Here is a 26,187-nt window from a genome sequence, read left to right as displayed (position 1 = left end):
CCCATTCCTCGAAAAACAGGGAGAGGCGGCCGCCTAGGAAGGGGACAGAGGAATGAGCCAAGTGAACTTCATTGGGTGGCCGGCTTGGGAGTGGAGTGCGTGGGCTGGCTGGCCCTCACGAAAGGGACGACGACCACAAAAGGGCTGCGACCAAGACTGAGAGCAAGAAGAATAACCCCTCGAGGAGCCCCCCTGGCCACGTGGGGTATACTGTCTCTGACCCCGGAAGCGAGGACGAGAGGGTGTAAAGGAGCGAGATGGCCTCGGCCGGTCCTCCAGGAGGTTATGGACCTTATTGTCCCCCAAGGAATCCATAAGCTTCTCGAGGTCCTCACCAAAAAGCAGCTTACCTTTGAAAGGCAACGTGCCCAGCCGGGCTTTGAAGGAAGGATCGGCCGACCAATTGTGCAGCCAGAGAAGTCGTCTGGCGGAGACCGCAGAGGCCATCGCTTTAGACTGGATGCGAATTAGGTCGTAGAGCGCATCAGCCCCATAAGCGACAACGGCTTCGAGATGCTCAGCCTGTTCCGCCTCTGCCGACAGGAAGTCCTGGTTGCAGAGTAACTGTTGAACCCACTTAAGACCGGCCCACGGCATGAGACTGCTGCAAAAAGTCACACGAACCCCCAGCGCTTCATATGTGCCTCGAGCTTGCGGTCCTGGGCATCCTTCAGGGCCGTCGAGCCCTCCACAGGGATTGTGGTATGTTTGGTGACTGCAGAGACAGAGGAGTCCACGGAGGAATTTTTTTAAATTTCTAAACACTCCTCCGGGAGGGGTTAGAGCTTGTCCATGGCACGTGCCACCCGGAGGCCCGCTTTGGGAGCCTCCCATTCCTGCAGGAGTAACAGCTTGTGCATGAGGGAAGGCGGTAGCCAGAGCCCAGAGTCCCGCCAGGACCGGGTCCATATCTTTAGGCAAAGAGGCCGTAAGGGTGTCCGCAGGGGGCCCCTCCAACCCTAATTCCTGGAGGACAAAGGGGATGAGGGGTTCCAGCTCCTCCCTGCGGAACATCCGTAGGACCCTGGGGTCGTCCCCCTCCATGGAAGGAAGGGTACCCTCTGCATCGAGGGAGACGTCAAGATCTGGAAGTACCGGGTCCACCGGGGGGCACCTCCGGGACCACCCGCATCCGAATAGGGCCCGGGGGGCTCCACAGCTGAACCAGTCATCAACAGCACGGAGTGAGGAATTTTTGCCCGGGGGGGGGGGGGGGGAGGGGGGGCCATTCTCCTCCTCCTGCAGGCTAGCTAAATAGGATTTGTGCAGGAGGAGGACAAATTCTGTGGAGAAACGGGCCCTAGATTTCCCGGGAGGGGGGGGGGGGGGGGGCGGGGGTGTGTCTGAAAAAAAAATCGGCCTCCCAGCCCCAGGCAGCTCCGAAAACAGAGCCGCTGAAAAATCCAAAATGGCCACCGTTCCCGGGCTTTGCCGACCCGGGAACCGCCTGGCCATGCTTTGGGGACTCGATCCCCGGTCTAAATTTGCCTGCCCTGCTGAGGAGGGGCCTTCCCCACCCGGCAGGCAGGCAGAGCAGAGGCCCCCTCGCGAAAATCGCGAGGAGGGCTTGCCACAGGAGAGGCAGGCTGCCTGCCGCAGCATAGGGAGAGCTGCACAGAGAAAAAAGCTGCAGAAAAAAAAGTGTGATTGGCAGCTTGCAGGCCCGGAGTGAAGCAGGGGGGAAAACCTGCTGACTCCTGCCTGTCTGGCTGCCGGTTCAAGCCCTCGGAAGGCCAAAAATAAAAAAGATGGGTCTACTGCTGTAGGTAAGTAAAAAAAGGTACTTGGAATACTTTAAAACTTAAACCTGTTTCATTTTTTTTTTTTTTTTTTTATTTACAGCCTGAGCACAGCAGTGGGAATTGAAGACCCCTCGGCAGCCAGAGGAGGGGGAGACGAGAACTGGACCACCAGACTCAGTCCCCACACCTGGAAGCAGCTATGGACCCAGGCTATGCACTGCACGAGGGGCCAAGCCCCCCCCCCCCCCCCCCCGAGTCTGGCAAGAGCCAGGAGATGGAGCCGTCTCCTGAATAAAAAACAAAAGCTATAAACTCCCTGACTAAAACTTTTATTTATTTATTTATTTACTTACAGGAAGAAAGCCATAAGAGATCCCTAAGGAATAAGTACTTGCTTGATCCAAGAAGTAAGGAAGAAAAAAAGGCTGACTAGCCTAAATCAGGAGACCGAAGGGAGACCTGCTGCACACAGATGAATATTGAAGGGTTATAGTATAGGCTCTGTCCTCATATAGGATATCCTTTCAGTTTTAGTCTGTCTCCACCTGCTGGAAAGAGGGCTCAACCCACAGTCTGGACTGATCCGGGTACGTACAAGGAACCACACTGTTAGCAAATGTCATAAAAAGAATGACAAACTTTATAAGCTATTTCCACTGTCCAGAATGGAGAAGGAATTTCAGTTAAGCTGAATAAGTATGACCTAGATCAGTGTTTCCCAGTGTGCTGTGGCACACTGGTGTGCCTTCAGAGCTGATTAGGTGTAGCATGGAAGAGTCACCACTGCCTAATTCTCAGATCCAGACCAGCACCTGGGCTCTGCTCTCAGCCCCTCACAACAACAAGACATACCAGCAATGGTTCTAAAACATGTAGAAACTCCTTTATCAGACCATATATAGTCACATATGCCTCCCGTTTCTAGCTACAGTCTGGGAGTATGGAAATTAATAAGCACCATGCAGTGTATGGATAGCCAAGCTCCACTTTGTTCGGCACACATATCTTCCCCCTTCTGAGCTTCTTCCCTCTGTCTTATCCCTAGGTTTAATGAGACAGGCAGAACATGCACTGAATACTAGATGTGACTTATTCTGAGTGTTGGGAACAGCAGCAATGGAGGAGCTCTGGCAGCCAAGATAACTAACTGAGCTGGCTGCCTGTGTCACACTGACTTCCTTCTTTTGCTCTTGTATGTAGAGAGACCTGGTTCTTGGTGATGAGATCATGTGAGTCTTATCTCCTCCTCCCCTTTATTTTAAAATTTCAGAGAGTGGCAGGTCTTTTAGTGCTTCCTCCTCTTCTGGCCATATGAAGTGTCTGCATTGCCTGCTCCAAGGAGACTGGTTTTCCACACAAAAGTTTTGTTAATATAGGTGTGCTTTGGGCTTGAAAAAGGTTGGGAAACACTGATCTAGATGCCATACAACAGATGCACATACCGGAGGAGAAGTTTAAAAAGGATTTGCCCTGGTTTTTAAGCACTTATCTAGTTAAATTCCCTGGACAGAAATCTATCCTCCTCCCCGCCCTCAGCGGCTAAAAGTACTTTTAGCTGCAGAAAAAAGGGGCAGGGTGAAAGCAGGGAAGGTAAAGTATTCATGGGAATTTCATTCTGAAATCCCTGAGTAGAGTTTACTATAAAGAAGGTGCAAAGCCTGGATACTTCTGTGCTTGTGGACCCCGCTGACCTCAGATTTTCCCTTTGAGAGTTAGCTGGCAGGTCTGCAGGCACTGACCTGCAAACTCCCAAACCAGTTTCAAAACTGGCCCCCCAACCCCCCCCCCTTTGTGCAACCAAAAGTTCTCATTTTTAAAATGTGGCTCGCTTAGTTAATAGGTTTGCTACTTACCTAAACTAGGATTGATCGTGACAGAGGAGGAGGGCAGCTCTTCATTACTATTTGTGCTTCCTGAAGACGACATATAATTCCTCATTACTGGCCCCTTCTCTCTGCCACTGGATTCAGCTGTTTGTCTCACTGAAGAAATCAGAGGACCACCGACAGCAGGAGACGCAGTAACAGCAGGGCTCTCAGGGACTGCTTCCACAAGCTTTGGCTGAACGTTAAGGTCAGGGATCCTGGTAGCTGCAGAGAAGGGCGACTGCAACGAGTGGGTAGACACAATGGTAGGCAGCGGAGGACTTTGTCTCAATACAGTTTGCTGTGGCTCTCGCTGAAGAGCTGCTGGGTGAACAGACTTTACTGCCAGCCTGGCTGGGACATGGTTCTTTTCCAATCTAACCCTCAAGGATGGATTATGCCCTCGTTGCGCAGTGGGGGAGACCTGCAGATTTGACTCCCTTTGAATCGGTTTCGGCACTCTTACTTTTGCTAGAGGTACTTGATGGGAACTTCGGTATGAAAGTCCAATTGGCCTCTGCAAAGATAAAATTAGGTCAAATGCATACATCAGCTGTACAAACAAACAAATACAAAAGAAATAACTCAGTGCAAGAAGTGCACTTCAAAGCATTCCTCTTGTCGATCACATACATATCTGAAAGAAGAAATATGTAATGACTATTACATTTTTTTTTCAGCTGGTCCTTTAAAAGGTCTCACAGCCAAGGCTTCAATTTTCTCTAGGAGCAATACAGCTACCAGATCAGCAATACTTGATTATTAAGAGAAATGGTCTTTATAATAATATATTATCATCACATCTGCAGGTATGCTTGGAAAACTGTCCCAATATTAAATCACATACGTCTGCTTCATTCAAGCTCTTGGTTCATTTAATATTATTCATAACATCAGAGTAACCAAGGACCAGCACCACTAATTGCAGCGCAACAGCCTAAAGAATTTCAACCACTTTTTCATTTGATACAGAGGGAAGGGAATGGTTAATAGAACGGAAAATGTCATAATGCCTCTATATCGCTCCGTGGTGAGGCCACACCTTGAATACTGTGTACAATTCTGGTCGCCACATCTCAAAAAAGATATAGTTGCGATGGAGAAGGTACAGAGAAGGGCAACCAAAATGATAAAGGGGATGGAACAGCTCCCCTATGAGGAAAGGCTGAAGAGGTTAGGGCTGTTCAGCTTGGAGAAGAGATGGCGGAGGGGGGATATGATAGAGGTCTTTAAGATCATGAGAGGTCTTGAACGAGTAGATGTGAATCGGTTATTTACACTTTCAAATAATAGAAGGACTAGGGGGCATTCCATGAAGTTAGCAATTAGCACATTTAAGACTAATCGGAGAAAATTATTTTTCACTCAACGCACAATAAAGCTCTGGAATTTGTTGCCAGAGGATGTGGTTAGAGCATTTAGTGTAGCTGGGTTCAAAAACGGTTTGGATAAGTTCTTGGAGGAGAAATCCATTAACGACTATTATTCAAGTTTACTTAGGGAATAGCCACTGCTATTACTGGCATCAGTAGCATGGGATCTTCTTAGTGTTTGGGTAATTGCCAGGTTCTTGTGGCCTGGTTTGGCCTCTGTTGGAAACAGGATGCTGGGCTTGATGGACCCTTGGTCTGACCCAGCATGGCAATTTCTTATGTTCTTACTTGCCATGTACATTTTTAAAATACTGCTTAGTAAACAGCAGACAATTTTCCTTTTAGGTTAACAAGAAACTTAAAATATTAATTTATAAATTTATTTTATTTAGATTTATATTCCGCTTTTCTCACTTTTTTCAGCACTTCAAAGCAGATTACATTCAGGTACTGTAGGTATTTCTTCCCTATCCCCAGAGAGCTTATAATCTAAGTTTGTACCTGAGGCAATGGACGGTAAAGTGACTTGCCCAAGGTCACAAGGAGCAACAGTGGGACTCAACCCTGGTCTCCTGGATCGTAGCCCGCTGCTACAGGTTTGGGATTGCCTCTCTGCTCAAATTGTTCTTCAGTGCCTTTTTTCCTTTGGCTGGTTAATGGTTCATTCTGCAAGTTTGTTGTTTGACACTGTTTGGTACCCTTTGCACACTATTTGTTACTTAATTCTATTGTTCTTGATCCATCCTGATTTTCCTCTTTGCTTTGATATACTCCATACTGAGGATTAGTAGAGGGTGCACTACCTTATAAGGAAGCATCCTTCAAAGTTCTATTTGACTCCATCTGCTGGAAGGGAGAGATAACCCACTGTCTGGATTGATCCTGGTACGTACTGGGAATTGAGAGTTGATAAATCAAGAGAATGATTCCCTGGCCAGTGTGTATAAGAACTTTGCCCTTCAAAAGCCCAGGCAAGTTAAATGTGTAAGAAAGCCTCTTGGTTTTCTCAAGATATACTATTAAAAGGTATGTCTTGTTACACAATTGGAGAAAGTTGAAAGATTGTTCTTCTGAAGAATCCTACAGGATTGCTTTGAATGAATATCGGAACTTATGCCTTGAGAGTAAATGGGCCTATTTTAAGGAGAAGAGTGAAAGGTCTTTAAAATAACCCATGTGAATTGTATTCCATGGTTCATAGACTGGTACAGAAACTTGTAGTACAGTCTTTACCTATCGTTCCATCTAACGAGATAGCAAAGTTCAGAGACTGACTCAGTGCTCCATTACCATAGTCTTAAGCATAGTTGGGCAGGCTGATGATACTTCTGAGGAGGACATAAGATGGTCATTTGAATTTGTCACTTGGGTTGAATTACCAATAGTAAATGACAAAAATGACAGGAGTCGGGTGGCACCTTATAGACTAACCAATTTACCAGACTAGCATGGTTAGCCCTCTGAAAAAGTAATTGGAAGCTTATAATAAGCAACCTTTAGTCTTGACCCTTGGCCATTTGCCTATGTGAAATGTATTGGCATGGACATGTAATAAGGCACTACAAGAAATTGTTAATACTTCTATGACAAATGGTACTGAGGTTCTCAAAAAATCTACATTAAGACCAATACTGAAAAACGATAATTTAAAGATAACTAGCCATTAAGCCCATAACAACGGGCTACATTAAAACATTTTTTTTCGGTTTGGTTTTCGGTAACTGCACTCTTCCTCATTTCTTCTCCCTCACTCCCCCTTCCCCTCTCTCATTCACCTTGGTCACTCATCCTCCTTCCTCTCGGTCACTCACCTCCCTTCCTTCCCCTGCCCCCACAAACTCCTTTCCCTCAGTCTTATTCACCCTCTTTCTCCCACTGCCTCCCTCCCCTCTCACTGAAACCCCCTTCCTTCACTCTCACCTCCCCTCATTCTCACTCCCTCCCCTCCTCAGTCACTCCCCACCCTCTCCCCTCTCAGTCACTAAGCTAAGTGACTCACTCCTTCCCTTGCGGCACGGCAGTCTGTTACTCTTGGCCCTTATTGGAAACTTTTTGTTTCTAATTTTCTCCCCACCTGCCATTGATGCAGAGAGCAGTGCTGGAGCTGCATCAAAGTAAAGGCTTGCTTTGCTCTCTTTCTGGGAGACCTGTGCCTTTAAGAAATCTGCTCACGGACTTGAGAGGGAGGAGGGAGCAGGGAGCACGGCTCTGGCTTTCACTTTTGTTGCTCTGCTTTGCAGGGCGTGGGGGTGGAGGGATGCCCATGTAAACTCTTCCCCTTGCCTACAGTAGTCAAATTATAGAAAAATGTGTTCTTATACAACTTTGACTGAGAATGACATTCTTGATAAATATCAGTATGGCTTTCGTAAGTCATATAGCACCGAGACACTTGGGGAAACTAGTCTTTTAGTTCAACTAGTCATTAGCTCAGCATTTGACGCAGTTAAACATGATATTCTACTTTATAGATTGAGGCAAATTGTGATCGGAGAGACTGTGTATAAATGGTTTTGAGTCTTACCTGTTGAAGCGACAATGTGTAACATTAGGTTCCTGTAGTTCTGATTGGTTTTATTTCTGAGCTAGGGGTGCCACAAGGTTTCTCAGTCTCTGCAGTGTTTTATATTTACCTGCATGCCCTCGGGTCAATATTCAGTTCTTTGGGAGTACCTTACTAACTCTATGCAGATCTTCAGTTTTTCTCCATGCATTGCAGAAGGAATCTTTACAGTAATCACTTTTAAAGCTTGTGTTTACCAAATCAGTAGATGGTTAAGGACCAATGGCTTGAGTTTAAATATTGAAAAGACCACTATACTGTGAATTGGGTGTAAACCCCCTAGAGAAGGGTTCACCTATGTGTGGTTTGAAAACTGTTAGCTTAAAATAGAATTTGAAGCATGCAATTTAGATGTAATTCTAGACTCTGGGTTAACTTTGAAAACTTACAATCTGGTTTCTTTACTTTGAAACTTTTGTGCCCTAGCAACTCCTTCAGAACAGTGGTGCAAGCCATTTTTCATGTACAACTTGACTACTGCAATAGTCTTGCAGGCTGCCTCAAAATTTGATTAAGTCCATTCAACTACTTCAAAATGCTGCTGCACCTCTATTGACAGGTACATCCCTTCATGCACATATAAGCCTGTCCTGAAGGAGCTACATTGGTTACCTATAAAATGGCGGTCAAGGTTTAAAATGCTAGTCCTAATTCACAAGTTGCTCTATGGAGAGACGCTCATCTCCCTGGGTGACAAACTGCACAACTATGTCCCTGGGAGAGCACTGTGTTCACAGGAAGCAAATCTATTAACTGTCCCTTCATTAAGAGATTACAAGCTTACAATTACTGAAACTGGAGCATTTTCATATGTGGGGGCCAGGCCTCGGGAACAGCCTACCAAATGAGATCTGTGGGGAATCAGACTTGAAGGCATTTCTGAAAAAAAGCTTAAAGCAGCTTTTTGTCAATGCATTTTACTGATGTATTTACTTTTCTGTCTTATTTGTGGTATTTATGTTATGAATGTTTAAAAGTGTAATCTGCCCTGCATACAAGGTAGAAGTGGTGGAATATAAGAAATTAAAACTAAATATAAAAAATAAATTAAAGTATACATAATGCACAAGATACAAATATTTTCTGTCAAAAGGAAGCTCTAGAACAAGAAGTCACAGCAAGAGGCTCCAAAAATGCAGACTCAGAAGTAACATCAGAAAACATTTCTTCATGGAAAGGGTGGATGCAGCACAGAGTGACCCTCCCAGAGGCAAAATAGCAACAGAAGTCAAGAAAGTCTGGAATAAGCCTAAAAAATCCCTAGATGCAAGTGTAAAACTTGAAAGCAGGTAGGCTCTGTGATAGTGTAAAAGAAATGGGCAGACTAGATAGGCCGTGGTACTTAGTGGCTGTCATTTTCTGTATCAATCTAGCTAGATGTGGATATGGTTGTTATGGGGTTCTGGATGAGCACTGCATCAGGTTGGCACATGACAGGCATAATGACCTCACACAGAGCAGTGAGAGGAGCTACAGGCAGCAAGGGAGGAGTGGTGATGTTGGCACCTTTGGGCCTACTCACCGACTGAGGCGACACTAGCAGTGCAAAGGCTGGTGGGGTTTCCTGGGTCCCAATGGCCCAAGAAAACGAAATGAAATGGGGACATCAGCAATGAAAGGGTTGGTGGGGTTTCCGGGCTCCTCCAGTGCAAGCAGGGCCGGCATAAAGAAAGGCTGATGGGGTTTCCAGAGCCCCACCAGCACAAGAGAAAGGCATGGTAACAGCAGGGCCGGTGAGGGGGGGAGCTCCACCAGAAGGAAGATGGAACCCGAGGTAGTGTTGGGGGGGGGGGGAGGGGGGTAGTGAGAAAACAAGGAAGAGATCACACTCCCCCCCACCCCCCCACAAATACACCCTGCACACACATGCAGTCCCAATACCCACCACACTCCCACATGCACTCCACCACACTTCTCCCAGTTTCTGATTCCCTGTCAAAGTGATGTTAACAGTATGCTAGGCTTACTCAATATTTATCTTAATACTTTTGGAAATTGGTTAGTTCATAATTGGTTCAAAATAGGTTATACGATCCTTACAAATTATTCAGAACTCTGCTGCAAGGATCTTAATTGGCACTTGGTTTGATTATAATTCTCCGATTCTACAGTCACTGTACTGGCTACCGATTGAAAATAGAATTAAATACAAGATCTTGGTTTTGATTCATAATGCTTTATGCCATGATGCTTCTGGACCTCTTAATATGGCATGGATCTTGGGAACCCTCAGGTCTGAAAGAACAGCATCCCGCAGTCCTCCTGGCCAGATATGTCTTGTGTAGAAGCAGCAAAAACTCCGGGGAAAATGCAGCTGGATTGTCTGAATCCTGACCCTGCAGGTCTTAGTCCTTCTCAGACAAAGGTTCCCGGGACACGAGGGCCTCTACGGGCCTCCTGTCAGCTGGAGATAATGGAGGGGGAAGGGCTCCTTCCTTTCCCACCTTCTCAGCTGAAGCAGTGAAAGCAGCTAAAATGGCCACCATTCCCACTGAAACCAGGAAGGGGTCCTCAGCTGCATCGGCACTTCCCACAGCCTCTGCAGACATCCAATGCCTGGCCCAATGCTTTTTCTGGCCTTCCTGAACTATCCTCTCCCCTGGACAGGCAGATACAAGTACGAACAAATGATGGATACGCGTGCGCTTTTCCACAAGCAGTGCATTGATGGCCGCTATAGAGCTGCATGCGTGCCCCTGACCACCGATACAAGGAGGATTCGGCACGGGAAGCGGAGCACCAGCAAACAGCCTGCAAAGCGCCACGCCACATCCACAAGCCCCGCTGGACACCGACACACCTAATGGCAGGAAAAAACAAAACCCTCTTGCTTTTTCTTTTTAAAACTTTTTAAGTCAAAAACACTTCCCTGCATCAGGCTGTCAATTTCAGTTGTCCTCCTGGAGGAGGGGGGGAGAGGGAACTGACACCACCAATTATCTCCCCCCTTGGCAGTGAAAAGGACAGACCGAAAAGGAGTTCCAACCCCGCGCTGGCCCCACCAGGACCTACTGACCTTCTGGGAGGAACTGTTCACCTTATCTTCCTATTACTAAGTGTTTTGTTTTTTTATAAGCCTTTAGACTGCAGGTTTTGCACCACCATCTGCTGGAGACAGAAATACTGGCAGACTGCAGGGGGCACACCAGGTTATATGCTAGCATCAGCAAGAATTTGTCTCCATCTGCTGGAAGGGAGGCAAAACCCAGCAGTCTGGACTGATCTGGGTACGTACTGGGAAGTTCATTTACTTTAATGTTTGCCAGGATGACACTGTGTACATCTCACTTTTTAACTCTTTAAAAGATTAGCGAGACCATACTGTGCTGCAGTGAATAACAATTTAATTCTTACTCTGGCAGTTTTGGCAATTATATGCCCATCTGTAGAAGCCTACAAGTTAAAGAAATCCAAAAGAGTTCTGTGGTCAATATCATTTTAGACTTGCAGATAGGCAAGTTTAGTCCTAAGATGCAGCTCAGATGTGAACAAAAGGAGTTGTACAGTAGTGCCTTCTACCTAATACAATGGATCTTTCAACAAAGCAGCCCAAAAATGCTATCAACACATTTCGAGGAACAAAAACCCTCACTGAACAGAGCGAATATTCCAGCATGATCGATTATTTCATTTCTTCCTTAGAAGCTCCCATGTTTTGTCTCTTTTGCTGCTTTTACTGATGTACTTAGAAAAACCTAATACTGCTTAAGCGCTCATAAACTGTCAGCTTCCTCTGAGAAGGGGGGGGGGGGGAGAATGGAGGAGGTGCACTTACAGGTTTAAGGAAGAGTGGCTTCATCCTGGAATGCTGCATGTCTGAGACTTTCCGCTGAAGTACATCAAACTTCTTATCCAATTTCTGGATGGCATCGTACATGATCTGACATTGTAAGATAGACAAGATATTAGAACCTGGAAGGAGAATGGGGATTTTTCAGGAATTCTAACTGATCAACTGCAAGAAAGAGGAGCTGAAAAGCTCTTACCCGCACCCAAAGATGAGGCAGGAAGAATTTCCAGTCTCCTGTCACAGATTGTTCTGGACAGCAAATTTACTGTATGTGAGATCTTCTCGGTGAGGACAATTTGTAAAGCCAATTAAGCTGGATGCAAGGCCCTTAATACAGGTAAAAAGCAGCCGTTTTCCACCCCACACGAGCTTTGAGCTACATTTATGGAGGAGGCATTCAAGGGCAGACTGCATTTTCCTTTTTTTTTTTTTTATTTAAATTTTTATTTTCACACTTCACGTTATCTTGGAATGAGAAGAAAAAAAAAAATGTACAAAGATACATCGTTAAAAACAAAGCAGATATTCCTCAAATAAAACTAAAAAGTAGAAACATGGGATATAAACAAAAACATTTTTATTTTGATCTAAGTGAAAACTATATTGAAAAAAAGTAAATAAAAAAAAATCCATAGAACACAGCACCAGAAACGTAAGGTGTCACACAGTGTACATCCACCGCCTCTCGCTACACAATGGGCCACAAGTGGCATCAGTTAACACACCTGAAGTTTCAGTCATTTGCTGGTTCTAATTTCATGAACATATCTAAAGCTAAACTAACAATGGAGAAATTACTTACCTGATAATTTCGCTTTCCTTAGTGTAGACAGATGGACTCAGGATCAATGGGTATTGTGCTCTCCTGATAGCAGATGGGAGACGGAGTCAGATTTCAAAGCTGACGTCAGCCTACATATACCCATGCAGCATGCTTAGCTTTTCAGTATTCTCTTCGAAAAGCCAGTGTGGATATATGTTGCTTAATACTTGATTAAACTTGAACTGGTTCATCTGATTAAACATTGGACTGGAGACCGCCAGTGCAATCAAACAATAAACGCCAACACCTGGGTAACTGCGGGTGTCTTCAATTAGAGATAGGCCGTGGCTTACCCGTACTTGCTCAGTCTCGAGATTTGATATCAGATGTTCTCGATTTCTGGAGCAGCCGTGGGCGGGATGCTGGGTCCATCTGTCTACACTAAGGAAAACGAAATTATCAGGTAAGTAATTTCTCCATTTCCTAGCATGTAGCCAGATGGACTCAGGACCAATGGGATGTACAAAAGCTACTCCCCTACCAGGTGGGAGGCTGCCCTTGGCCCACTTAGTGCTGCCCTTGCAAAGGCTGTATCCTCCATGGCCTGAACATCCAGGCAGTAAAACCTGGAGGTGGGTGTATAGGGAGGACCATGTTGCTGCCAGACAGATCTCGGCTGGTGATAGCAGCTTGGTTTCAGCCCAGGAGACTGCCTAGGCCTTTGAAGAATGCGCCTTGACCTGTAGAGGTAATGGTTTTCCTACCTCTATGTAGGCAGCATTAATTACTTCTTTGATCCAGCGGGCTAAGGTGGCCTGCGATGCCGTTTCCCCTTGCTTCTTCCTGCTGTGAAGAACGAACTGTGGTCAGTTTTGCGCAAGGATTCCGATCTCTTCAGGTATCAGACTAGGATTCTGCCGACATTCAGGTGGCGGAGGCGGCATGAGTCTTCCGAATCCCTGTGCTCATCTGGTGATGGTAAGAACATTGTCTGGTTCATATGGAACTGGGAAACCACTTTCGGAAGGAAGGATGGTAACCATACACGTAGCTGTATGGTGCCCGGGATGAACCTGAGAAACGGTTCCCGACAGGATAATGTTTGAAGTTCGGAGATGCGCCGGGCTGAGCATATTGCGATCAAGAACAGTGTCTTTAAGGTCAAGAAACGTAGAGACAGGGCGCTTGTTGGTCTGAAGGATTTCCCTGCTAGGAAGTCTAGTACTAGGGTTGAGGTTCCATAGAGGCACTGGCCACTTTAGAGGTGGTCGGAGTTGTTTGACTTCTCTCAGGAAGCGGGACACATCAGGATGAGTTGATCGTGAGTTTGATGCCGTCCACGTCGGACCTGAAACAGGCATGTGCAGCGACTTGGACCTTGAGGGAGTTGAGGGACAACCCCTGCGGCATGCCGTCCTGTAGGAATTCTAGGATCGTGGGAATCTTGGCTTTCCTCGGGAGGAGACCGTGATCTTCACACCAAGCTTCAAATACTCTCCAGATCCATATGTAAGACAGAAATGTGGAGAATTTGCGTGCGCGAAGCAGGGTGTCAATCACGGCTTTTGAGTAGCAGCGCTTCTTTAGGCTAGTCCTCTCAAGGACTAGCCTAAAGAGAGAATCGAGAGATAATCGAGCCGGGTCTTCATGGGAGATCGGTCCCTGCTGAAGAAGGTCCCAGTATGGCAGTAGACATAGAGGATTCCCCGCCAATAGTCTTTGCATGTCCGCGTACCATGGTCTTCTTGGCCAATCCGGGGTGACTAGTAGGACTAGCCCCCTGTGGTGTTCTATCTTGTGGATGACCCTGCCCAGTAGTGGCCAGGGTGGGAAGGCATACAGGAGGCTTTCCTCTGGCCAGTTCTGTACGAGCGCGTCGATTCCCTGAGATTGTGGTTCTCATCTGCGGCTGAAGAATCTGGGGACCCGGGCATTGCGACAAGTTGCTAGTAGATCCATGGCTACTATTAGCTGGAAAGATGTGTCCGCCAGCGACCATTCCCCCAGGTCTAGGCTTTCTCTGCTGAGATAGTCCGCAGAGATGTTTGTCTTTTCCCGTGATGTGGAAGGCCGAAATCTCTTGTAGATTTATTTCCGCCCTCTCCATGAGGGGGTCTATTTCTAGGAACACCTGCTGGCTCTTGGTTCCTCCCTGTTGGTTGATATAAGCAACGGTCATTGCGTTGTCAGACATGACTGACTCGCCTCAGAGTCTGTGGCTAAATCATAGGCAGGCTAGTCTGACCGCTCGTGCTTCCAGGCGGTTTATGTTCCATCCCGCCTCCTCCTTGTTCCATTGTCCCTGGGCTGTCAGTTCCTGACAGTGGGCTCCCCACCCTTGCAGGCTTGCGTCCGTGGTGAGCAAGATCCACTTTGGAGCAGATAGGTTTACGCCTTTGCTTAGGTGTTCTTCCTGTAGCCACCATTGAAGATGCTCCCGAACCTCTGTCGGTAGCTGGAGATGAATTGAGTAGTTCTGGGACACTGGATTCCATCGTGATAGTAGGGAACCTTGTAGCGGCCACATATGTGCCCTTGCCCACGGAACAACTTCCAGAGATGATGTCATGAGGCAGAGGACTTGAAGATCGTCCCATACTTTGGGGCGGACAGAGGTCAACAGCTTTTGTAAATGATTCCATTAGCTTCCTTCTTCGTGGAGGGGGAAGGTAGACCTTGTTCTGTTTGGTATCTAACCAGACTCCCAGGTATTCTAGTGACTGGGAGGGCTGTAGACAACTCTTGGTTGTGTTCATGACCTACCCGAGTTCTTGTAGTAGATTCTTGACTCTGGTGGTCACATGGTGACTCTCCTCTGGAGACTTTGCCCTGATCAGCCAATTGTCCAAGTAAGGATGTACCAGGACTCCTCCTTTCCTCAGTGCTGCTGCCACTACCACCATGATTTTGGTGAAGGTTCTGGGGATGGTAGCTAGCCCGAAGGGTAGAGCTTGGAATTGATAATGATGGCCCAGAATCGCAAATCGCAGGAAGTGCTGGTGGTTCTGATGGACCGGGATGTGAAGGTAGGCCTCGGATAAGTCCAGGGAGATTAAGAATTCTCCCTGTTGTACCGCCATTATAACGGATTGTAGGGTTTCCATGCGGAAGCGTGGAACGTTCAGGTAATGTTTGAAGGCCTTGAGGTCCAGGATAGGCCGGAGTGTTCCTTTTTTCTTGGGAAGGATAAGAACATGCCATACTGGGTCAGACCAAGGGTCCATCAAGCCCAGCATCCTGTTTCCAACAGTGGCCAATCCAGGCCATAAGAACCTGGCAAGTACCCAAATTACCGTTGCTAGTAATAGCAGTGGCGATTTTCTAAGTGAACTTAATTAATAGCAGGTAATGGACTTCTCCTCCAAGAACTTATCCAATCCTTTTTTAAAACACAGCTATACTAACTGCACTAACCACACATCCTCTGACAACAAATTCCAGAGTTTAATTGTGCGTTGAGTGAAAGAGAACTTTCTCAGATTAGTTTTAAATGTGCCACATGCTAACTTCATGGAGTGCCCCCTAGTCTATTATCTCAAAGAGTAAACAACCGATTCACATCTACCCGTTCTAGACCTCTCATGATTATAAACACTTCTATCATATCCCCCCTCAGCCATCTCTTCTCCAAGCTGAAAAGTCCTAACCTCTTTAGTCTTTCCTCATAGGGGAGCTGTTCCATTCCTTTTATCATTTTGGTTGCCCTTCTCTGTACCTTCTCCATCGCAATTATATCTTTGAGATGCGGCGACCAGAATTGTACACAGTATTCAAGGTGCGGTCTCATTTTCCGTTTTATTCACCATTCCCTTTCTAATAATTCCCAACATTCAGTTTGCTTTTTTGACTGTCGCAGCACACTGAACCAATGATTTCAATGTGTTATCCACTATGATGCCTAGATCTCTTTCTTGGGTGGCAGCACCTAATATGGAACCTAACATTGTGTATCTATAGCATGGGTTATTTTTCCTTAAATGCATCACCTTGCACTTATCCACATTAAATTTCATCTGCCATTTTGATGCCCAATTTTCCAGTCTCACAAGGTCTTCCAGCAATTTATCACAATCTGCTTGTGATTTAACTACTCTGAACAATTTTGTATCAACTGCAAATTTGATTACCTCACTCGTCATATTTCTTTCCAGATCATTTATAAATGTATTGAAAAGTAAGGGTCCCAATACAGATCCCCAGGGCACTCCACTGCCCACTCCCTTCCACTGAGAAAACTGTCCATTTAATCCTACTCTGTTTCCTGTCTTTTAGCCAGTTTGTAATCCATGAAAGGACATCGCTACCTATCCCATGACTTTTTACTTTTCCTAGAAGCCTCTCATGAGGAGCTTTGTCAAACGCCTTCTGAAAATCCAAGTATACTACATCTACCGGTTCACCTTTATCCACATGTTTATTAACTCCTTCAAAAAAGTGAAGCAGATTTGTGAGGCAAGACTTGCCTTGGGTAAAGCCATGCTGACTTTGTTCCATTAAACCATGTCTTTCTATATGTTCTGTGATTTTGATGTTTAGAACACTTTCCACTATTTTTCCTGGCACTGAAGTCAGGCTAACCGGTCTGTAGTTTCCCGGATCGCCCCAGAGCCCTTTTTACATATTGGGGTTACATTAGCTATCCTCCAGTCTTCAGGTACAATGGATGATTTTAATGATAGGTTACAAATTTTTACTAATAGGTCTGAAATTTCAATTTTTAGTTCCATCAGAACTCTGGGATGTATACCATCTGGTCCAAGTGATTTACTACTCTTCAGTTTCTCAACCAGGCCTACACATCTTCTAGGTTCACCGTGATTTAGTTCAGTCCATCTGAATCATTACCCATTAAAACCTTCTCCAGTATGGGTACCTCCCCAACATCCTCTTCAGTAAATAACGAAGCAAAGAAAGCATTTAATCTTTCCGCGATGGCCTTATCTTCTCTAAGTGCCCCTTTAACCCCTCAATCATCTAACGGTCCAACTGACTCCATCACAGGCTTTCTGCTTCAGATATATTTTAAAATGTTTTTACTGTGAGTTTCTGCCTCTATGGCTGACTTCTTTTCAAATTCTCTTAGCCTGTCTTATCAATGTCTTACATTTAACTTGCCAACGCTTATGCATTATCCTATTTTCTTCTGTTGGATCTTTCTTCCAATTTTTGAATGAAGATCTTTTGGCTAAAATAGTTTCTTTCACCTCCCCTTTTAACCATGCCAGTAATTGTTTTGCCTTCTTTCCACCTTTTTTAATGTGTGGAATACATCTGGACTGTGCTTCTAGGATGGTGGTTTTTTTTTTTTGTTTTGTTTTTTTTTAACAATGACCACGCCTCTTGCACACGTTTTACCTTTGTAGCTGCTCCTTTCAGTTTTTTTCTAACTATTTTTCTCATTTTATCAAAGTTTCCCTTTTGAAAGTTTAGCACGAGAGCCTTGGATTTGCACACTGATCCTCTTCCAGTCATTAAATCAAATTTGATCATATTATGATCACTATTGCCAAGCGGCCCCACCACCGTTACCTCTCTCACCAAGTCCTGTGCTCCACTGAGAATTAGATCTAAAATTGCTCCCTCTCTCGTCGGTTCCTGAACCAATTGCTCCATAAAGCTATCATTTATTCCATCCAGGAACGTTATCTCTCTAGCATGACCCGATAATACATTTACCCAGTCAATATTGGGGTAACTGAAGTCTCCCATTATTACTGCACTACCAATTTGGTTAGCTTCCCTAATTTCTCTTAGCATTTCACTGTCCGTCTCACCATCTTGTCCAGGTGGACGGTAGTATACCCCTATCACTATAGTCTTCCCCGACACACAAGGGATTTCTACCCATAAAGATTCAATTTTGTATTTAGTCTCTTGCAGGATGTTTATCCTGTTGGATTCTATGCCATACCGGACATAAAGCGCCACACCTCCTCCCGAGTGCTCCTCTCTGTCATTGCGATATAATTTGTACCCCGGTATAGCACTGTCCCATTGGTTATCCTCTTTCCACCATGTCTCTGAGATGCCAATTAAGTCTATGTCATCATTCACTGCTATACATTCTAATTCTCCCATCTTACTTCTTAGACTTCTGGCATTAGCATACAAACATTTCAAAGTTTGTTTTTTGTTTGTATTTTCATTCTGCTTTTTAATTGATAGGGATAAGTTAGAATTTTTTAGCTCAGGTGAGTTTTTAGTTACAGGCACTTGGACTACTTTTCTAATTATTGGAACCTCACTGTCGGGATGCCCTAATTCTAATGCATCATTAGTATCCTTTAAAGATACCTCTCTCCGAACCATGCGTTGCTGAGCGACTTTCGGCTTTCCCCTTTGTTCTAGTTTAAAAGCTGATCTATCTCCTATTTAAAGGTTAGCGCCAGCAGTCTGGTTCCACCCTGGTTAAGGTGGAGCCCATCCCTTCGGAAGAGACTCCCCCGTCCCCAAAAGGTTCCCCAGTTCTTAACAAAACTGAATCCCTCTTCCTTGCACCATCGTCTCATCCACGCATTAAGATTCCGGAGCTCTGCCTGCCTCTGGTGACCTGCGCGTGGAACAGGGAGCATTTCAGAGAATGCTACCCTGGAGGTTCTGGATTTAAGCTTTCTACCTAAGAGCCTAAATTTGGCTTCCAGAACCTCCCTCCCACATTTTCCTATGTCGTTGGTGCCCACATGTACCACGACAGCCGGCTCCTCCCCAGCACTGTCTAAAATCCTATCTAGGTGACGCGTGAGGTCCGCCACCTCACACCAGGTAGGCATGTTACCAGGCGATCCTCACGCCCACCAGCCACCCAGCTATCTACATTCCTAATAATCGAATCACCAACTATGACGGCCGACCTAACCCTTCCCTCCTGGGCAGTAGGCCTTGGGGAGATATCCTCAGAGCGAAAGGACAATGCATCACCTGGAGAGCAGGTCCTCGCTACAGGATCCTTTCCTGCTGCACCAGTTTGATGCTCTCTAATCATGAGATAAAATAGATGGAATAGTGGCCAGTTTTTTGTTGAAGCGTGGGCACTGGGACTATTGCCTTCAGGCTGCAAGTCTCTTGGAGTGGGAGTGGCACGGCGATTTCATAAATTTGTCTGGAGGAATGCTTTGGAATTCCAGTGAGTACCCCTCTCGAATGAAGGTTAGGATCCACTTGTCCGAAGTTATCTCGACCCATCTTTGGTAGAAGAGGGTAAGTCTGTCCCCTATGTCTTCTTCCTGTGGATGGGTCTGCGTCTTCTCATTGTGGGGTACAGCCGGGGCCTGCCCCTGAGCTTGCTCCTCTCTTAATGTGCCTGCTCCGAAAGGACTGAGACTTTCCTGAAGGACGAGGTGCTTGGGACTGTATTCTTGTAAGGCTTAAAGTGCGATCCTCTACCCTTGGTTCTTCTGGGGGAGGAGCGCTATGTTCTTTTGTTCCTGTCCTCAGGTAATCGGGGTACTAGAGATTCACCCCATTTGTTGGCTAATTTCTCCAGTTCGCTCCCGAACAGGAGGGATCCTTTAAAAGGCATTTTTGTGAGGTTCGCTTTGGAAGTCGCGTCAGCCGACCAATTCTGGAGCCATAATGGTCTTCTTGCTGCCACTGCGGTGGCGACACCCCTGGATGAGGTGCACACGAGGTCTGCGGTAGCATCGGTGAGGAAGGAGACCGCAGGCTCCATCGCTTCCCCGGGCGTGGTTGTGTCTCTAGCGAGGATCAAACAGGAACGTGCCACTAATGGGCAGCAGGAAGCAATTTGTAGCATCATTGCTGATACAAAGGACTGCTTAAGGATGGCTTCCAGCCTTCTATCCTGGGCGTCCCTTCAGTGCCGCTCCTCCCTCCACTGGGATCGTAGTGCGTTTTGAGACTGCACAGATCATAGCATCCACTTTGGGGAAATGTAGAAGTTCCTTAGCCGTGGGTTCCAGCGGGTATAGGGCTTCTAGAGCCCTCCTCCCTTTGAAAGTGGCCTCTGGAGCATTCCATTCCAGGTCAATCAGTTCCTTAATGGGCTCCAACAAAGGGAAATAGCATGAGGCCTTATGGAGGTACACCAGCATGGGATTCTTCTTTGGTTCCGCTGTGGACTCCGTGCCTGGGGAGACCCAGTGTCTTCATAGTCTGGGACACAAGGGTTGGTAATTCGTCCTTGTGGAAGAATCGGAGCATGGTCTGGTATGGCTCCATCCCTGGGGGAATTTCTCCTTCTTCCAGGGAGTCTGTTTCATCCTCTGAGGTATCTGGATCCCCATCGAGGCTCTTGGTTAGGAGAAGCATGTCTCGAGAAGTCCGGGAGGTGCCGGGAAGGGCTTGTGCTTCCGGCTGTGTTTGAGTCTGGTGGACAGCAGAGGCTGGTTGTGCCTGGTCAGAGGTTTGCAGCCCTTTGAAAAATTCCACCCAGGAGAAGGTTCCTGGATCCATGTTGATCCCAGGAGGGATTTTCCTGCGGTGGCACAGAGTTGGAGAAACTTAAGTCCGGGATGCCATCATCCGTGATACCAGATTCCTCTCCTGGCTGTAGAGGGTCTTGATTTGGTTCTGCCCAAATCAAGACCCTCTGTTCGCACTGTTGACACAGGAGGGATTCCAATCCAGGCTGCGCGGCTCTTAAGTGGCAGGCTGGGCAAAGGAAGGGTCCCTTGGCTTCTTTGGATGGTGGTGCTATTATTTGTGCGTGCGTAGGGCTTAGGCGTGGAGGTATGTGCGGATGTGTAGAAGTTATGCACAGGAAGTACGCAGAAGTTGTACGTGCGGGCAACGGAGTTTGTGCGCGCGGCATAGTTATGTGCCCAGTTGTGCGCGTCGCTGTGCGCGCCGCTGTACACTCAAACCGTATTTAAGCGCTTAAGTTAGGCGCTTCAGGCCTTCCCCGTGCGTACCAGTCAGAGGGGGAAAATGGCACAGAAGACCCCGAAGGCAAGATGGTGAACCCCCCCGGAGGGTCTCCACGTGTGTGGATCCTCACACTGAATTGGGGCCTGCCCCAAAGGAGGGCTGCTCAACCCGATTTAAACCTCATTGGAGGAAGGACAGTACGGTTGTTCAAGCCTTGGAGACCGGAGACTTAGAAGTAAAGGTTTCTACCTTACCTGGTCTCGGCGCTTACCGGTCACGTGCCAGACGGTCTCCAGCTGCGGGGGGGAGAGGGAAATACCTTCACCACCGTGCTCTAATCTGCACCCGCTGCCTTTCAGCCAACCTGGGAGCTACGTCCACGCCGGGAATCAGCCGGCGGACTAATGCTCACCTCTGAGGGATATCGAATCACCTCAGGAAAATCTCGACTGGGGGAGGGACAGTTAGGTTTCACCACAGGAGAAACGGGGCTCTCAAAGGTAAATTTTCTCTTTCTTGTAAATGTTACACTATTCTTGTTTGGGATAGTGTCCGCATCTGCTGTGGAGACTGAGAAATACTGAAGAGCTAAGCATGCTGCACGGGTAAATGTAGGCTGATGTCAGCTTTGAAATCTGACTCAGTCTCCCATCTGCTATCAGGAGAGCACAATACCCATTGGTCCTGAGTCCATCTGGCTACACACTAGGAAATGTAAAGTTAAATTAGCTGAATGGATGGGCAGACTAGATAGGCCATACTGTCTTTTTCTGTTGTCATGTTTGTGTTTATGGTGGGCATGTGTGATGAGTGAAAAGAAACATCCTGTGTTATTTTTTGCTTGTTAGCTTACATTAAGTTGTTCCCTCTCTACTTTTCTTATTATGTATTCCTGGAATCTATATTTAAAAGCATAAAAAAAAGAGAACGGCTATTCAGCTCCTGTTGAATCTCAGTTGCTTTAGCTTATGTGATTTTGCACTGCATCTCAAATGTAAACATATCTGTCATTGTATTGTCTACACATTTTCCAGTGTCAATGCTGCAACTGCTAAATTGTGGTTCATAAAAAAAAAAAAAAAAAAAGATTTAAATTCAGAGAAAAGAACACGGTACCTGACAGTAGTTGAGAACTTCTGCAAGTATTCTCTGTTGATCTCCAGCAAAAGAAGCTTCAGATACCACGCTCCCCTATTATAGTAGGAAAACAAATTAAACTTATTTTCCTTACATTTTCTGTGCACTACCCTCTACTAAGTGGATTATATTGTTTGAGGAACCCTAGACAAGGGCCTCTGTCAAATATGGTAAAAGGTAAATAAAATAAAGTTACAATTATGATTAAATAAAAACAATGTATGATATGCTATGCTCAGATCACAGGTCAGACTTTTTACTTACACACTCATAGTCTTGCTCATACTCGTATACCATGCTTCCAGTATCTTCATATTCTGGTTCTCTAGTTGCCATCTGTACAGAAATAATGAGCTTAGAACACTTTTACAATGCATTACCAGAATACAAGAACGAAAGTAAATGGATCCTGACTGCTTACAAGATGCTAAAGAAACCAGCACATAACATACATAACAGAAAAACAATCCAGTTAAGGGGCATCTTGGCTATTAAGGAAACAGATTTCACTCCAGACTCCTGGCCACCAGTCATAACAAGTCATAGCAGCCTTCTTTATCTTCCTTAATGCCCAGGCTGCTAATCGCCACAATTAGTGACATTTAATAAGTAACTTCCATAGCAATACTTAAAACATTAATATGGATTAGACTGTCCACAATATATATCCACTAATACACTACTCTTTTGCTGACACTGATGGTCTTATTCCTAGGTTTCCCCAACCCTGACCTTTCTCAGTTTTTAAACTAAAAGGTGTCTTGCCAATTATAACTGCCAAACCTCCTGTTTTAAAACATTGTCTTTTGTCTGTGAATCCTTCATGGATAAGGACCTGCACTGCCACACTGATTTACTTAAGATTCTTCATGAGAGGAGTGAATGTAGGAGTTTTCAATCACCATAAATTGCTCCATTAGTGTAACTAACAGCTCAATTATCTGAGAAAATAATCTGGCTTGTAGTGCTGCTGAACAGTAAATGGCTCAGGAATAGTCCTGCAATAAACATTCTCCTTTAACTCAGCAGCACCACCCAGTGGACATAAATCATTAATCTATATTGTACACACATTTCATGGTCCCATTTGATGCAAATTACTTCTCCTCTGTACTTTTCTTCTAGAAACTAGGTTTTACCATAAAATCTGCAGACAGCATTCCCCAAGTACATTTACACTATGTGATCAATTCAATAGCAGCATATAAGTCATCCATAATAAATAGATCTCTTAAAATTTTAATTAAAAAAAAAATATTCTGTAAGTAAGATTTAATTTTTGTCAGCATATACCTTTTAAGCCTGCACATTTATTAACTGTATTTTATTTTTGAAAAAAACTGTTTGAAGATCATCAAGATGGTATCCACCCTTGGGTGTTTCCTACGGAAAGGCAGAATAGAAATAGGACTAATAGCAGTAACTGATTACACATCTAAAATATGAATGAATAAACAGCTGCAGATTTTTTTTTTTAAAAAGGGGAAGATATCACTCAAATGACAAAATTGCCTGTTGGTAACAGAGGGGGAGACAGCCTGAACCCAAACAGGCCGTAGGTAGGGAGAGAGTTGGGTTCTACACTTCAAACAGGTTCCAGAGGACAAACTGGCCAAACCTACTGTCACACTGGCAGGAATGAGATATGATTGAGAGAACTCCATGTCACAGCCTTACAGATCTCCTCCATGGGAACTGCTCACAAGTGGGCCACTGACATTGCCATGGCTCTGACAGAATGAGCCTTGACATGACCCTAAGATGCAGTCCCACCTGGGTATAACAGAAGGAGATGCAACTGGATAGTGTCTGTTTTGCAATGGCAACTCCCAACCTATTCCTATCAAAAGAAATGAAAAGTTGGGTGGACTGTCTAGAGGTTTCTGTCCACTCCAGGTAGAAGGCTGAGGCCCTCTTGCAATCATTCACCGAGGTGCGAATGGGGCCTGGGAAAGAATGTTGGTAGGACGATTGACTGATTAAGATGGAAGTCCATCACCACCTTAGGGTGCGTGCGCAAGACCACCCTTGTCATGATAAAACTTGGTATAAGGTGGCTAAGTCACTAAGGCCTGGAGCTCGCTGACCCTGCGTGCTGAAGTGACTGCCACAAAAATATGTCCTTCCAGGTCATCAGGTCACAGGTGCGCAGTGGTTCAAAAGGAGCTTTCATCAGCTGAGCTAGCACCACGTTGAGGTCCCAAGACACAAGCGGGAGGCCTTAGGGGAGGGTTCAACTGAAGCAAGCACTGCATGAATCATACAATTATGGGCTGTTCAGAGATGGGCGTACCATCTACACCTTAGTGGTATGCTCCAATTGCACTCAGATGGACTAACGGAGTTGGGTTTTAGCCCAGCGTCCAACAGGTGCAGAAGGTAATCAAGCAGTTTTTGTGTGGGGCAGGAGAAAAGATCTAGGGCTTTCTGCTCACACAACATGGAAAAACTCCTCCACTTCAGTCCATAGGATTTTCTAATGGAAGGCTTTCTAGAAACTACCAGGACCTGAGATACATCTTCGAAGAGATCCAGAAGCTGCAGAATCAGCCTCTCAACATCCAGGCTGTCAGCGACAGGGCCTGAAGGTTGGGATGCCGCAGCCTGCACTGATCTTGCGTGACGAGATCTGGGGAAGTCCACAGACTGATCGGTTTCCGGAAGGACAACTCCCGAAGGAGCGGAAACCAGACCTGTCTCGTCCGGTGAGGAGCTATGAAGATCATAGTCCCTCGGTCCTCTCGGACTTCAGGAGAGTCTTCGTTACTAGAGAAAAAGTGGAGGATACGCGTACACAAGACACTTGCCCCAATGGCGAGCAAAGGCGTCCAAGGCGAGTTTACAGTTTGACCCATACAAGCAGCAGAACTGAGTCATCTTCCTGTTGCAGGGGTACATGAACAAGTCCATGACTGGGTTCCCCCAGAGGTGGAAGATTCAGTTCACTAACCCCTGATCGAGCAACTACTAGTGGGGACTGAAGGCCCAACTCAGTCTGTCCGCTATGCCATTCTCCGTACCAGCCAGATACATGGCTCGGAGCACCATCCTGTGGGTCAGAGCCCAGGACCAGATCTGGACCGCTTCCTGACACAAGAGGTATGACCCCGTGCCTCCCTGCTTGTTGACATACCACATCGCTACTTGGTTGTTTGTTTGGATCAGGACAATTTTGTTGGACAGCCGATCCTTGAAAGCCCACAGAGCGTACCTGATTGCCCTGAGCTCCAGGAAGTTGATTTGACACTGTACTTCCTGAGTGGACCATAGATCCTGGATGCAGAGCCCCTCTACATGGGCACCCCACCCCAGGGTGGACACATCTGTGGTAAAGGACAATTTGGATAGGGGGATTTTGGAAAGATATTCCCTGCTCCAAATTCGAGAGAATACGCCACCAGGACAAAGAATCCTGGAGGGATGAGTGATGCAGATGCGATCCAAAAGGTTCTGGATGGTTTGGTGCCACTGCGACTTAAATGTCCATTGGACTCTGTGCATGTGCAAGCGTGCCAAGGAACTGACATGGACAGTTGCAGCCATATGGCCCAGAAGCCTCAACATGTGCCAAACTGACACCTGCTGGCTCTATTGAACTACCTCTGCTATGGATACCAAGGTGACCGCCCTGGAGCATGGCAGGAAGGCCTTCACCTGAGCCATGTCTAGCAGGGCTCCAATGAACTCCAAACTGAGGGGACAGGCTGAGGTAAGACTTCGGGTAACTGATGATGACCCCTAATGACTCCAGCACCTGGATGGTCAAGTGCAAGGACCGATCTGCCCCTGCCCGAGATACACTCTTGACCAGCTAATCATCCAGATAAAGGGAAACCATGCACTCCCAAACCTGTGGAGGTGTGCCCCCACCATGGCCAGACATTTTGTAAAGTCACGTGGAGCTGATGCTAGCCCGAATGGCAACACTGTACTGAAAGTGCCGTTTTCCCACCATAAATCTGAGAAACTTCCTGTAACCTGGAAAGATCGCGATGTGAGTGTACGTGTCCTTTAAATCGATGGCGCATAGCCAGTCATCTTTTTGCAGGAGGGGAATCAGGGAAACCATCTTGAACATCTTGAACCAGGGAAACCATCTTGAACTTTTCCTTTTTTTTTTTTTTTAAG

General features: G+C 46.1%; 1 protein-coding gene across 5 annotated transcripts in view; it reads right to left on the bottom strand.

Moving 5' to 3' along the window:
* Window positions 1-26,187, bottom strand: part of BEND2 (BEN domain containing 2) — a 128,440-nt gene that overhangs the window by 57,734 nt on the left and 44,519 nt on the right. For all 5 annotated transcript variants that reach the window (XR_003857006.1, XM_029603302.1, XM_029603304.1 and 2 more), the window contains 4 exons: window positions 22,324-22,395; window positions 22,039-22,113; window positions 11,319-11,423; window positions 3,596-4,124 (listed from right to left, as the gene is read on the bottom strand). Coding sequence is in view for 4 of the 5 variants with exons in the window: in XM_029603302.1 (XP_029459162.1) it covers window positions 3,596-4,124; window positions 11,319-11,423; window positions 22,039-22,113; window positions 22,324-22,395 (781 nt within the window). In the remaining variant the exon portion in view is untranslated. The remainder of the gene's footprint in view (window positions 1-3,595; window positions 4,125-11,318; window positions 11,424-22,038; window positions 22,114-22,323; window positions 22,396-26,187) is intronic.

The sequence above is a fragment of the Rhinatrema bivittatum genome, chromosome 5, assembly GCF_901001135.1.
Source record: "Rhinatrema bivittatum chromosome 5, aRhiBiv1.1, whole genome shotgun sequence".
NCBI lineage: Eukaryota > Metazoa > Chordata > Amphibia > Gymnophiona > Rhinatrematidae > Rhinatrema > Rhinatrema bivittatum.
Note: the sequence above shows the minus strand (reverse complement) of the source record. Positions and strands in the feature narration are given on the sequence as shown.